Consider the following 14755-nt stretch of genomic DNA (forward strand, 5'->3'; position numbering starts at 1 on the left):
GGTGTGTGCGCGTGCGCATGCCATGTGCACATGTACGTGTACGAGTATATGTAAAGCATTGGATAGCCTGGAAATGAATACCCCAAAGCTAGTAAAGACCTTGTTGCATTCTAGTGAAACAGTAGAGACACTAACACAGAATCTTCCTGTGCCAGGGGGTGAAGAGTCACTGAGAGGTTGCACTGTGTTATAGAAAATGACTTTTTTCAGGCAGATCTCCTTGATCTCTTTGGCTTAGAATTTAGAATCAGCTCACTTGGCAGCTGCTTGAATTTGGAAATATTCTGTGACATCTCTGAGGTGTGTTCCTCTCAATAATCTTAGCACTGAGGATAATTACAGTGAATTCCAAAATATTTCATACAGGTGAAACACCTGGAATTGTGCCTGGCAAATAGCATTCACTTGGAAAATATCAAGCCATTGTTACATTTGAGCAAATTGAAGAGGAAAAAAATGATTCTAGTAGTTTAGAGGAAATAATCCACTTGAAATGTTTGTCAAACAATTTATTGTTTTATCCATTCTTCTGCATAAAGTCATCTGAAGTGTCACAGATGTGGCATCACAGTAAAAAGACATGAACTATAAAATGCTCTTTACAGCACACATAGTACATGAAGCTCTGCTAAGGACTATGTGCTGTATTAAGATGAACAGACACAGTATTTATGCTGTTACAAGAACTGTATGTGGAGACTGGACTCAAACGTCTCTTCTTTTAACTGAAGAAGAAACAGTGGGAAGTGAAGAGAAGAGGAAGAGGAAAGGCTGTGTGTGGTTGCTTGTGTGCTGAGCTAGTCTGAAGCACTGGATTTTGGGGCCTGGACAGCTTCCAAGGCTCATTGGGGGCCTGGTTGATGATTTTCTGGTTATGAAAGAAAAGGACAGTAAAAGGTAACACTTTAAAGGTCTGATGTCAACTATTCATTGACACTTGTTAAAGCACCATAAAGGAGGCTTTATTCAGGACTATGGCTCTTGGTGGAGAGAAGAACTGTAGTGCTGTGATTTTGCAGCAAGAGAAAAAGCTCTGAATACAGCATAAGAAAGTGGGAATTCAGAGTGGTGGTCAGAAACTTACTAGGAGTAAACATCCAGGGAAAAGGGGATTCTGGCTAAACCTAACAGAATTCTTGGTGAAAACAGGCCTGGGTGATAAGCTCTTCAGCTCAAGGCTAGTGTTCTGCCACTTGAGCCACAGCGCCACTTTTGCTTTTCTGGTGGTTAATTGGAGATAAGAGTCTCATGGACTTTCATGCCCAGGTTGGCTTTGAACTGCAATCCTCAGATCTCTGCCTCCTGAGTAGTTACAGGCATGAGCCACTAGTGCCCAGCTTGGTACTGTTTTAAACACCAAACTCCGGTTTAGCATTGTTTTAAAAGCCAAGTGAGGGGTGGGAATGCATATTTATTATAATTTCAGTTTCAAGAGAAACAGATGGTGGGCAAGACCAGGACCATATGAAAAAAAAAAAAAAAAGAAAAAGGCTGTGAGGCTCAAGTGTGAGGCTCTCATGAGAATCAAACCCCAGTATAACTAAAAATAACAAAAATACAAGTATAGTGAATAGTTTTGTGTTATTTGTTCCTGGTTGTTATTCAGTCTCCACCTGTGCCTGTGAGGCACATGGGTGATCTCAGCCCCTGGGAGGCTGAGGCAGGGGACAGTTAATGTTTACAGCCAGCTTATGCAGCAGGGTGAGATTCTGTCTCAGACACTTTAGAAAAAGTAAAGTGCCTTTTTTATGTGGACTGAATTCTCATTTTGCTTTTTTCCCTACTACTCCTCTCTCCAAGTCCTTGTCCTTTACCTTTCCTACTTGATAGTTCCTCCAAATTAAGGCCTTTGCTTAAAAGATGGCCTGACTTCAAGGAACTCAGGGAGGGGGAAGGATGCATGGTGGGGAGGGAATCTTCAGTATAAGAACCAAAATGAGCCTTGTTCTGATGCAACAGGAAGTGAATTTAACTCTGAGAAAGGCAGAGATATTTTTGCTGCATTTGCTATGTTGTGATGGATTAGTTTCTCAAAGTAGCATGTGGAGAGATCTTTTCAGAGTAGAGGGATGATAATGGATTGAAAAATGTCCACCAAGTTCAGAAATGATATGCAAGCCATGTCCAAGATTGCACTGTGGTTTTGTGTGCCCATGTCAGGAAAGGAGTCTTTAATCAGATACCTTGTGCTGCCCTTTTTGGCTTGGGAACAACAGAAGACTGGAATTTTTATATTCCCCAAGCCGTCATTTTTTTTTTTTTTGCGGAGGGGGGGGTTGCTGTTGGGGCTTGCAGTCGGCCTGGGCGCTGTCCCTGAACTCTTCAGTTCAAGGCTACCACCCTACCCCTGGAGCCACTGTTCATTAAAGGGCATCTGAGCTGATTTCATACCTTGGCTACAGTGAATAGTGCTGCAATAAACATGATTGTGCTGATGGCTTTACTGTATCCTGGTTTGTAATTTTTTGGGTAAATACCTGGGAATGGAATTGCTGGATTGTAGGCAACTCTTTTGTACAATTACCTAATAATAATAATAATAATAATAATACTTTAAAATTATGAGGTCTTTTAACCATGTTAGATATTTTTCTAATCACAGTAAATAAACCTAATGTTTTCTTTTTGTTGTTGTTCCCCCCCCCCCACCATGTGAACCCTGGCCTTTAATAGAAGTTGAGCTTTTGCAATGAAGTTCCCTAGACCGTCTAGACTAGTCAAGTATTTGCATCCTTTGCACTATGCAAGCTGACATTGTCTATACTTAACCAAATAGTCTGTTCCTTTTAGATGTTAATGAAACAGGGATCAGCTACCCTGCTGTGCTGAGGAGAAAGTTGATTTTGGCATGCTCTGGTTTTGTGAAAAGGTGGTCTTTTGAGCCTCCCTTTCTATACACTATAGATCCTGCTGTACTGCTGTTTTTCAAACCAGCAATGCTAAATAATGACAACCAGCAATGCTAAATGACTCCCTATCAGGCTGCATTTTGGTAACTGTGATAATTTACAAAGCTGTAAACTCCATACAGTTTAAAAGCTGAAGTAAGCAATTGTAGATCACTATACTGTGACATTTGTGAAAAGGACAGAATTAGGCTGCCTGGCATAGAAAAATACTGCTAAATTACACTTTAGCAAGTGTGCTATTCACTTGGTTTTGTTTAGAAGAACCCTGTCGTACCTTGATCTCAGCAGTGCATCCGAAGTCAGTATCAGAAGTATGGAACACTCAAGCTCCCAAAACATCACTTTCAAACCTATTTATATAATAGGCATTATTGAGAATTTTTATTTCTCTTATCACTGATTCTAGGGAAGAAACAGAAACCTAGAGCCCTGTGCATGACAAGCGAGAGCTTACCACTGAGTTACATTATAGTTTTTTCTCATTTTTCTTTTTTTCTTTTTCTTTTCCCCTCCTTTCTCTCCTTCTCCCCTTCCTCTGCTTCTCCCCTTCCTCCCCCCTCTGTCTTTATCTGCCTGTCTCTCTCTGTCTGTCTCTGTCTCACTTGAGCCACAGCACCACTTCGGGCTTTTTCTGTTTTGGTGATACTTAGGAATTGAACCCACAGCTTTATGCATGCAAGGCAAGTACTCTACCACTAAGCTACATTCCCAACCCTGCAGTCATTCTTGAGGTTTTCATTCCTTATTTGCATCGGGGTCTGGGGGCAGCCTCTGGAGAAGGGCTGAGGAGTAAGTATATGAGATTTGAACATCTTATACTGATGATTTATTTAGAGAACAAATGAAGACCATGATACATTAGAACACAAAATCAATCAATGAATAATAATGAATAATACTTCAACAGATCCTGTGAGACAGAATATGGTATCCTTAAGACAAAACAGCTGAAACAAAATACAGACTCTTAAGAGCCAAAAATAGATGCTGGATCTTACATCTCTTCAAGTTGTCTCTTAACTCAACCTAGAGGAGCTACCTGGCAATTCTACATATCATTGTAGCCTCTCTGAATATTAAATTAGTGTTAGGTTATATGGTTGTACCATTATATTTGTTTCCTTTTCATTAGTATAATGGAATTCCTCAGGCAGCTACTTTATAAACAAAACGGATTTATAATGGCTTATAGTTCTGCTTCATTGTAAACTGACCACATCTGGTGATGGCGTTCTCACTGGTAGAGGCAGGGAATATATCATGTGCATTTGTGTCTCTTCTGGTCTCTGTTCCTCTTGAAAAACCTGTAAAACCACCAGGATTTAATCATTGTGGCACCCTTTAGTGGCTTTATCTAGTTCTAATTACTCCTAAAGGTGCCATGTCTAAATACATAGCTAGATTGTTTCCCTTCTCCCCTCTCCCCTCTTCTATCTTCCTCCAGTCCTGTTGAAAGCAGGATGAAGACACCTGGGGGGAAAGGGCATCCCTCAGTAATAATTATTTTTGTCATGAGTGGATATAGCTGATGAGGAAACACAAGGTGGAAGTGCTTCTGTGAATGTCTGTTTACTTCAGTGAAGGACCCCAACAACCCTGGCCAGGAGAATTCTGGGGTATCTCCACCATGTGCTAGAGAAACTGTTCACCACGTAGAGATAGGAAAGGCTCAACCTTTTCCCAAATTATTTTAACCCTTTTAAGTTAGAAAAAGCAAACCATCAAAAGTATGCTTAATGTAGAAAACTTACAAAGCAGCAAAATAAACGTCTGCAATTGCATAACCAATTCTAGCGGTATATTTGTTTAGATATATCTGTACCTATGTTTGTATATTGTGGTATCATATGGCTTATTTATTTCCATGTTTTTTTCGGGGGGGGGCAGGAAAGGTACTGGTACCAGGGTTTGAATTCGGGGTCTTGAGCTTGCTCAGCAGACACTCTGCCACTTGAGCCATGACTCTAGCCCAGCCTTTTGCTGGTTATTTTGTAGATGGAATCTTGTGAACTTTCCTACTTGAGCTGGCCTTTTTCCTTCATCTCTGAATCAGCCTCCTCAATAGTTAATTTGACAGATGTGAGCCATATAGAGGCTTACCAGACTTTCAGAGCTCAAAAAATAGTATATTATTTGCACAGCATTTTTGGGGTGTTTTAAAAAATAACAAGATTCTAGTTGAATAGGAATCCCCCTCAAAAAGAGCTATTTCCATCAGACATTTCTGACCTTACATAAGAAAATTGTCCTTAACTTTCTGTGTAAACCCTTCAATTCTTTAAAGGTATATATTAGTATATCTTCAAAAGAAATTATATGTTACTAAAGGAACAGACAGAGTAGTGTGTTTAAAATTCAGTAGGCGTTTCTTTACTTAAGTTCCAGGAAAGAGGTTAGGAAGTCCAGTCCAGTCCTGGGAGAACTTGCTTCATGTCCAGGTTTTGCTGAGTATAAGACCCTGTATGAGTGAGTCCATGCTGTCTTTGATGTCTTTATGATCATCTTTGTTTTTCCTTCTTTTCCCTTTGGCTTGATTAGCTATTAAAGATAAGGATAGCAGGATGTGCTTTTACAGATGTTAATTAGGTTTCTTTGCAAATTTGTTGTAATAATTGAATCTCAGTTTTCATTCTGATGCTGTAAGTGAATATGAAGACATGCTGACTTTCCAGTAATATTTTCCTGTGGAATTGGGTGGTGATTGTTTAAATTGGAAACAGTTCTAGGTGGTGGGATTCTAAGTTGTTAAGCCACACTGACAAAGCCCTGATCCTTGGAGATTGTTCTAAGCCAGGGGCTGCAGAACTAAATGTCTTTAGGGTTGGGAAGTCAAGAAAGGAAGGAGCATCACTTGAGTTTCCAGAAGGGCAAGAACTGGGGTCTGGGCCGATAGAGTCAGATGTACCTCTAAAGAGGTCTGCTGTCAAATGATGTGATATTCTCAGAGAAGTTGGAAGTAGGGATTTTTTTCTTTGTTATATATTTCAAATCTCTTAATTTCCTTTTATTCCTTCCATGTTGGCCTGATTTTTTTTTTTTTTTTGGAGGGGGGTGGTTAGTTGTTGGGCTTGAACTCAGGACTTGTGTACTTTCCCTGAGCTCTTTTGCTCAAGACTTGTGCTCTACCACTTTGAGCGGCAGCTCTACTTCCAGTTTTCTGGTCATTTGGAGATAAAGAGTCTTATGGACTTTTCTGTTTGGCTAGGCTTTGAACTGTGATCCTTAGATCTTAGACCCCGAAGTAGCTAGGACTACAGGCAGGAGCCACCAACACCTGGCTGAATTTTCTTTTTTGAAATATAGATCACCAGTATACATACACAGCCCAAACACAAATAAATGATACTGCAGTGCTTGCCTTTCAGATACTGTCATCTAGAGTGATAACATTGTAACCACTTGGGATGTCCTAACATAATCGCCTTTGACAAGAAAATAATGGCCAGTTCCTTGGTTGAATGTAACTAAGGTTTAGGAAAATTGAAAGTTACGATTATCTTTCTCTAGTTAGCAGATTGTTATTCATATAATTTCTTCTTTTTTTCTTTAAAGATTTGAACATGGAATTCAATCCTTCAGACCATCCTCGGGCCAGCACAATATTCCTCAGTAAATCTCAGACGGACGGTAGGTTTCTGATTTACTCATTTCTATTAAAACAACAACTGACATTAATAATCCAAGTTTTAATTTTCCGCTAGATTTTATTTTCAATGTGAAATTGAATACCTTTTAAGTTATCCTGGAGGGTATTGTTTAATGATTGTTCTTTTGGGCTTTATATTTTTAGAACTTCCCATTTGAAGTAATTATGTTCTTTTTGCCAATTTGCTGGATTATTCCTGTATGCTCTCTGTAACTTTTAAGTGTTCGATATTTGCATAAATTCTGAAAAGAAAAACACAAACCAATTGAAAGCAGCATTAATGATCTATTTTGTCATAAAATTCACACAGTTGTCAGTTGTGGAAGCTAAATTGATCCTGTATACAAAAATGCAGAGGTTTCCTTTTTTTGCTAAAGTTTTAGTAACCAGTTTAAAAACCAGAAGTGTATACAATTTCTTCTAAGAGGGAAGTCTTAGTGTAGTCACTGGCTCATCTTACATGGCTGCACAGGAAAGATGGGATCAAATTTCTATAGTCTATTAGAGACAAACCTTTACTTTGGTTACTTGTAGAAAAGTATGGAATTTGGTAATACAGTAGGATATTATTCTATAATTGGAAATCTTACAGATTCTGTTCTTGACTCTGGGTGAATTGCTAAACTAATTTAGAGAAAAATACTATAATAAGTAGAAAGAGACATGTTTAAGATAAGAAATTCATATTTAAGAAATGGTTAATAATGGCAACAGTTTTGGCATAGTATAATGTTGATGTGTAGTGGTAGGCCACTGACTTGATTTGAAAGCCTTTGATGTCTTTTTTTTTTTAAGTTTCTAAAAGAAAGTATGTCAGGGTAGTTATCAAATACTTGTGAAATTAAGTTTTGAGAGTGTCCATTCTCAAATGCACAGTTTTTCTTAGGTGAAAAGGAAAAGCTAAAATGGGAGGAGTAAGAAGAGTATTTCAAGAAAGAAAAATGACAGGATGAGGTTTGGAACAGGAAAAATGAGGGTCAAAACAATTTTGTGTAGAAACTTAAAGGATCATGCTGTGAAAACAAGCTGTAAGTCTGGCTAACTTCTTGCTTCCTGTGAACTCAGGGTACAAACCAACATCAGTCAGAAAATTTTCTCACAGTATTTGCATCAGATTTTATCACAGCCTCTGGGTGGATGACACAGTTGTCATGATGGAGGAAATGACTTAATAGAGGAAAGCCGGCTCCAGAAATAGATTAAAGACCTTCCTCTCCCCATTTCTTCTGGATCTCATTCCCTTGCTCTTCTGAAACATGAGGCCATCTGCTCTCTAACTCCTTGTTTCTTGTTTCAACTTCTTCCTATTAAATTCTAGACCCTTCTACTCACCATTTAAAATAAACTCATACCCTCTACTTCTAGATGTTACCCTCTGTTCCTCTGTCTGGTGACAGCTTCTACATTGTGCCTGCCTTTTCTCTTTTCACTGTGCTCTTTCAGAGTTCATTCTCTTGCTGTAACAGGTCTTTTGGATTCCTATTTTCTTGTTCTAGTCCTGTTCTTAAAAGTTGTGTGTGTGTGTGTGCTGTCCCTGAATTCTATTGCCCAAGGCTATCACTACTTGAGCCTTTTGTTTGTTTGTTTTGGTAGTTAATTAGAGCTTAAGAGGCTCAGAGACTTTCCTGTTCAGGGTATCTTTGAAGTGTGATCCTCAAATCTCAGCCACCCAAGTAGCTAGGATTGCAAGTATGAGCCATCAATATGGAGCAAGAAAACATTTTTTAAAATAAGTAACTTTGGTAACTTTCATGAATTATCCTTCTAGTGGAATGATTGTCAATGAATTGAATTTTGCCAAAATGACCCTCCTAAATTCTCCCTTTCTATAAGCTGCTTCTTCATATACAGGAATTCTTTAGTTTTTACTATATAATCTCACCCTTTTGAGGTGGGTTCACACCTGTGGGTTCCATCCCATAGGTTTAGAAGGAGTGTTATATAGAAAAGTGTGTGGGCTCAGGCACAACACCATTGTTGAGGGGATAACAATTACAGCAGGGCAGCTTTTGCTTGGGACCATAGCTCCTCTCTTTTTTCTGTAGCCTACTTATCCTGTTTTTGTTATCATTGCTTGATGGTCTTTTGGTCAAGCCCTTGTCACTGGCCACTTCTTCCTGAGTCTGATATAGTCATATATAGGTCTTCAGTCAGTAATTAGAATTTTTTAATTGTTAATTCCTTTTCCCTCTCTGGATATCACAGAGTTTTAGTCTAGACTTAAGAATCTTGTTCTCATTGTTCTAAAGGAGACTGGCAGCTTCAGCAAAACCAAATGACTACAATAGAGTACTTGCTAATTAGACTTTCCCAGTTGGCTGAAGCTATGAATATTTTATTCAAAATCAGAGTGACTTTCTCCATGCCATTATCTTCCTAAAAGTGAGATGTCATTCTTCAGTGACTTCCCTGAGTACAAGAGTCATTGGGTTTTGTATGGTGGAGGACATTACCCAGGTGAGAAAGAAATTAACTCTGTCGGCTTTTCATGAGATTACTTTTACTTATATATGTAATTCCTAATATCTTTCTATAGATTTTGATTCATTGTTTTCGAAATGTTACATTTAAGTTTAGGAGAAATTAGCCAAGGTACATCTTTCTCCTTTCAATTAACAGAGTGTTTAGAAGGTCTTTTTCTGAAAAGTAGGACAAAAATAATACCTTTTGTATACATGTGTGGGAGAGGGGAGAACGGGAGAGGAAAAAAAGGGAGAGAAACACTAGTAAGTGGAAGTGGGAGGGAGTCCCTTGCAATAATTCCTTTGATGGACTTGAAGCCTATAAAATTCAGAAATAAAAAATGTGAGCAGTGGTTTTCTTTGCATATTCTTTCAGACATACTAAAATCATATGTTTGGTCCTGGACAATGTGGACCCTTTTGAATGGGAGATACCACAGTATCTTCAGGAATGGCTACCCTGTGCCTTGTTGGTCTATTCTTTCCTCAGAGCATTTTTAAGATCTTTCTGTCTTGGGCCGGGAGTTTGGCCTAGTGGTGGAGTGCTTGCCTAGCATGCGCGGAGACCCTGGTTCGATTCTTTGCTACCATATACATAGAAGAAAAAATGGAAGTGGTACTGAGGCTCAAGTGGTAGAGCTCTAGCCTTGAGAAGTGCTCAGACCCTGAGCTCAAGCCTAGGACTGGCAAAAAAAAAAAAAAAAAAAAAAAAAAATTCCCTGTCTTCCCTTTACCAACTTTACCCAGTTCTCTTTATAACCTTCATGCTTTCTGGGTTTATAATGACCTTTTACAGCTTTTGGCATACTACTATATCACCTTTGGGATTTGTATGTTTTAACATTATTTTATACAAACACATTCATTTGGGAAAGTACATATACTATGTGTATAAATATGCAGATTAATATGCACATCAAAATACCAATAATGCCCATTTTTAAATTTTTGGATTATACTTTTAATTTTAGGTATCTATGTTTTCTAAGTTTGTTTCATTTGTAGTTGTATTTCTTAATTATATTGCTTTGGATTTTCCATATTTTTATATATGGATTTCTACTCATGCATTTTTGTTGTTGTTGTTGTTTTTGTAACCAGAAAGAGTTTTTACAGGAATTACTTGAGGTTTACTGTATTTATGAGGAAATCCTTTGGCCTTGGCTATTTTCTGTGGGAAATAAAAACATCTGAAGTTGACATGCATCTTAGGTATTTGTTCTTGGAATAGCTTTCTTTTTTGTTTTGTTTTTGGTCATAGGGCTTGAACTCAGGGCCAGGGCACCGTCCCTGAGCTCTTCAGCTCAAGGCTAGTGCTCTGCTACTTGAACTATAGCACCACTTCCGAGATAGATTTCTTCAATTCCTTGTAATGGAATTTTCTTTTCTGACTGTTTTGCCCTAGACATCTTTGAAAATTTTCTTTTTCTCTTCTTTGTTCTTTTATCTGCCTTGCTTATGTCAATTTCCTTTTGAATGCACAGAATGTTCTGTTCCTCAGGTCATGGATTTAGAAATAAACAGGTCCACTTGGCGGTTTTCAGCTTCCTTCCTGCCCCCTCCTGGGATGACATCATTAGGATGGCTTGCCCAGGGGGTTAGGAAGTTTAGGGTGAGTTTCCCTTAGGGACACTTTGTGTTCTGGTCACTATGATCACGACTTCCTGTCAGGTCAGCTTAACAAGGTAGGGACTGTGGTGTGAACTTGGAATAGGAGCTCAACAATTAAGTTTTGAATTAAAGGAACAATTGAATACACTTAGTACTGAAGCCTGCAATAATTGACTGGTGTTCTTGAAACCTATTCTGTAGGGGATTATATTGGACTGTTAATTTGGTTGTTCAAAGCCTGATTTATGTCTTCCATGGTAGGGAGGATCGAACCTTTTGTTTTGGACCAAATTATGTAATCTATATCAACTATACTATTTCAGCACTAAATTTTTCCATTTAAAATAAAATGCAGCCCTTCTGAACATTAGAGTTGAGGTTCCTACTTATGTGATCTGCTAGACTTTCACATGTAGAAGCGAAATAATTTTTCTTTGTAAAATAACTTACCTCTATTAATCAGAGCCTAATTATTTTGTTTTAAATAGAACTCATTTCATGCTTGGAGGGATTGAGTGCTCAGCACAAGATCCCCCCCTGGAACTGTTACCCTACCTCCTCCTAGTCACTCAGCTCATTGTCTTGCCTACATGGGCTGCTTCTCATCTCCAAAAGAAGGGTGTTTGTGTAAACTGGTATCTAGGGAATTCTCAGTGCTAACTAACCTCCTATAGCTCAGTGGTGTCTGATGTCCACTGGAAGGTCTATTTTAGAAATAAATGGGGAAACTTAGGTACTTTGTAATGATATATCCATAAAAAAGGTTAGCTGAAATTGTATTTAGATTGTTAACAAATCCTCTTTAATAGGGTTTTTTCTTTTTCTTTGTGCTAATGGTGGAGTTTGAGCTTTTTTGCTTAAGGCTAGGCTCTACTACATTTCTGGCTTTTGGTGGTTAATTGTAGATACGTCATAGATTTTCTTGCCTAGGCTGGCTTTGAACCTGTATCTTCAGATCTCATCTTCTTGAATACCTAGGATTACAGATATGAGCTACCAGTAGCTGGTAGGAAGTTGAATTTTTAAGTGGAAAGAAAATTTACCTCTGTGACATTGTGGCAAAGGAGTACCTCTTAACAACTTGTGAGATTTTGTTTGTCCCTTACATAGCAAACACTACCATTACTTTTCACTCCCATTTTATTTGGAGAAGACAATACCAACTTTAGTGTTTTTTGCTGATTTTTAGATGGTTTATGTTTAAAGTCTCTACTGCTTTTCCCCTTTTCCAGTAAGTTTTTTTGTCATTATGTACTCCATTTAGCTAATTAAAAATCCTCTTAAACTATTATAGATTAGATCAAAAGATATCTCTATTAATCTTTTCCCAAGAAAGATGAGCTTTATGATAAATAGCAGTTTATTGCTTTTGGTTCCCACATGACAGACTATGATTGTTGGTGCATTTAATTATATAGGGACTCTGGAAACTTCAGAAATTTTTTTATTTTCAATGAATATATCATTTGTATTTGACATTTTGTGTTTAAATTGCTGTATTTCTCATGTCATGAGAGTTCGTGTCTAGTGTACAATGGCTGTATACATGCAGCACATCTCAGAGTGTGTGGATTCTGAGTGTTCATATTCAATGTAAGTTGGTGGCATATCACTCAGCACAGCACAGCACAGCATCTTACCCCCTCTGGGAATGAGCCCTTTCTCACGCAAAGCAATTTGTCAGGTTCTCTAGAGCGGCTTCAATTTTTTTTAAATTTTTTATTGTCAGGGTAATGTATAGAGGGGTTACAGTTACATTTGCCAGATAGTAGGTGCATTACTTCTCACACATTGATATCCCTTCTCAGGTTTTTGTCCCCATTTCCCTCCTCCACCCCTTCCCAATCATCTTGTTTTCCCCACTTCCCTTTCCTATTTCAGATAGACAAATAAACGTATATACAATATACCAGGTAATTTTGTCAGTCAATCTTGGTGGTACAACACTGTAAGAGAATGTGCTTAGTATATTTTCCTCCTGATGTAGCATCTTGGTAAGACTAAGGCTGCCACCTGGAGGTCTTTTCTGATATTAAATGAAGTAGCTAGATAGACAGGAGGAACTCCTACTATTCATGTTCTCACTAGGTGATCCATTTCTCCAGTTAGTACTGGGATCAAGACTTAGCTGGACTAATTCCCTCTTCCAGAAATTTGGAGTTGGAGTGTCCTCAAAAAACAGATGTGGCTGAATGCCAGTGGCTCATGCATGTAATCCTACTCAGGAGGTTGAGATCTGAGGATGGAGGTTAGAAGCCAGCCTGGGCAGGAAATTCCATGAGACTCTTTATCTCAAGTTAATCATTAGAATACTGGAAATGGCACTGTGGTGCAAAGGGTAGAGTGCTAGCCTTGAAGGAAAAAGCTCACCGAGAGTACCCAGGCTCTGAGTTCAAGCTCCACTACTACCCCCTATCCCCCACCAAAATAAAACAACCAGCAAATCTGGGAAGTAACCTGACTTTAAGGTAAGTAAAATCTATAGTGTAATGAAAGGCACATCTTTGCTGTGCAGGAAGAAGTTAACACAAAGGATCTGACTTCCCTTGATCCTGTAAACTTGGATTTAGGAACTGACTCCTCAGATGTGCTTGGCTGTCCATATAAATAGTGTGGCTTCTTTCTGGGAGCCTGGTCTTGGATATATACCAGAAGAAGCTATGTGCATGAGCAGTCCTCAGTCAACAACACCCTTCCCTTTTAATACTCTTAGCTGAATGAAGTTCAACTCTCTTGAGAAAGAACTGGGCATGTGTGTTGGGAGAAAAAAGGGAAGATGCTTCCACTTAATGTACTCAGGATTTGCTACGCACCTTTTCCTTAAGCTTATTCTTTTTCCCTCCTCTCATAAGTCACACTCATAACTATAACTATACTTTGGGTCTTATTTCCCAACTGAAGCACAATGCCTGAGTGTGACCACAGGAACCCCACACAAGAAGGGAGATGGTGCCTTGGTTACTAAATATCTCTTACCTCACCTCATTCCAATTATCCAGAAGATCCTGTGAGATATCCCGGTATCCTTAAAATTAGGCATTCCGTTCCTCCTATGATAGTTGAAACAGAACTAAACCTATTTCTTGAACCATAATAGTTTTTTTTTCCTTCTGGGAAGGCAGGAACTGTTATATAGAGTGTTGAAGTGCCCTTGAGGTGATTACCATATTTGGGGAGCATAAAGTTCTGCTGCCTAAGCCTTTCACGGGGATGCTCTAGGAAGAGCAGGTGGTATCATCTATTGAACTTGCTTAATCACTTCAAACAATGGGAAATCACTACCTGTGTAATTCAGTACTGGAATCATAAATCCTAACACTGATAGAATTTTGTATACCAACATCCATTCACATACATGCACTGGTGAATATGTACCACATACATGCATATCACATACATGTGATAGTTAAAACTTAGTGCTACCAGCCAGTTCCTCATTTTACTTTGGTTAAGGTTCACATTTGGGATAATTATGTGGAATTGGAACAAAGTAAATTACCTTTTTCTACACTGCCCATCACAGACTTGGTCCTTGTCTATGGTCTTGAGGGTGTTGGTCTGTCCTCAGGCCTGGCCCCGATGCCTCATATTCTGTGTGGTTCTCACCTCTCTGTCCTGTGACAGGACCAGGCACATCACCTGTATGATGACTGTATTTGACAGCTCCATGTAGGCACCTTCTGTCCTGTGGTAACTCTTTAATATACCCAGTTGTAAGATTTTGCTCTTAATATATTGACTATCTTTGATAGCAGTCAACAAGGAGAGGATAAGGCTGGTTTCTCTCTCACTCTCCTTTTTTCCAGATAAGGATTGAACCCAGGGTCTTGTGCATGCTAGGCAATTGTTCTACCACTGAGAAAAAGATTACCTTGAGAATAATACTAGTTCCAAGAATGGGATTTCTAGGGAAAATAATTATTACTCTTTGAGTCCAAGATCTGTGTGTTGGGAAAGAGAAAAAGTTCTCAGTGGAGAACTTCAGAAAGATAGAGTGAATGTGCTTTGGGGAATGTGAATAATCTCAGGTGACAGACTATATTTGCACACTGAATAGGATGCCCCGAGGCAGTGACCACAGATCCCTTCTTTATATTCTCCACATTGAATAACTGAGAAAGTGTGTT

General features: G+C 38.7%; 1 protein-coding gene across 6 annotated transcripts in view; it reads left to right on the plus strand.

Annotated features, from left to right (window-relative positions):
- Nucleotides 1–14755, plus strand: part of Ccny (cyclin Y) — a 189685-nt gene that overhangs the window by 131758 nt on the left and 43172 nt on the right. For all 6 annotated transcript variants that reach the window (XM_090319153.1, XM_090319152.1, XM_090319154.1 and 3 more), the window contains one exon: nucleotides 6462–6536. In XM_090319153.1, coding sequence (XP_090175279.1) covers nucleotides 6470–6536 — 67 coding nt within the window. In that variant the 5' untranslated portion in view covers nucleotides 6462–6469. The remainder of the gene's footprint in view (nucleotides 1–6461; nucleotides 6537–14755) is intronic.

This window comes from Megascapheus bottae, chromosome 26 (genome assembly GCF_031878675.1).
Source record: "Megascapheus bottae isolate mThoBot1 chromosome 26, mThoBot2.hap1, whole genome shotgun sequence".
NCBI lineage: Eukaryota > Metazoa > Chordata > Mammalia > Rodentia > Geomyidae > Megascapheus > Megascapheus bottae.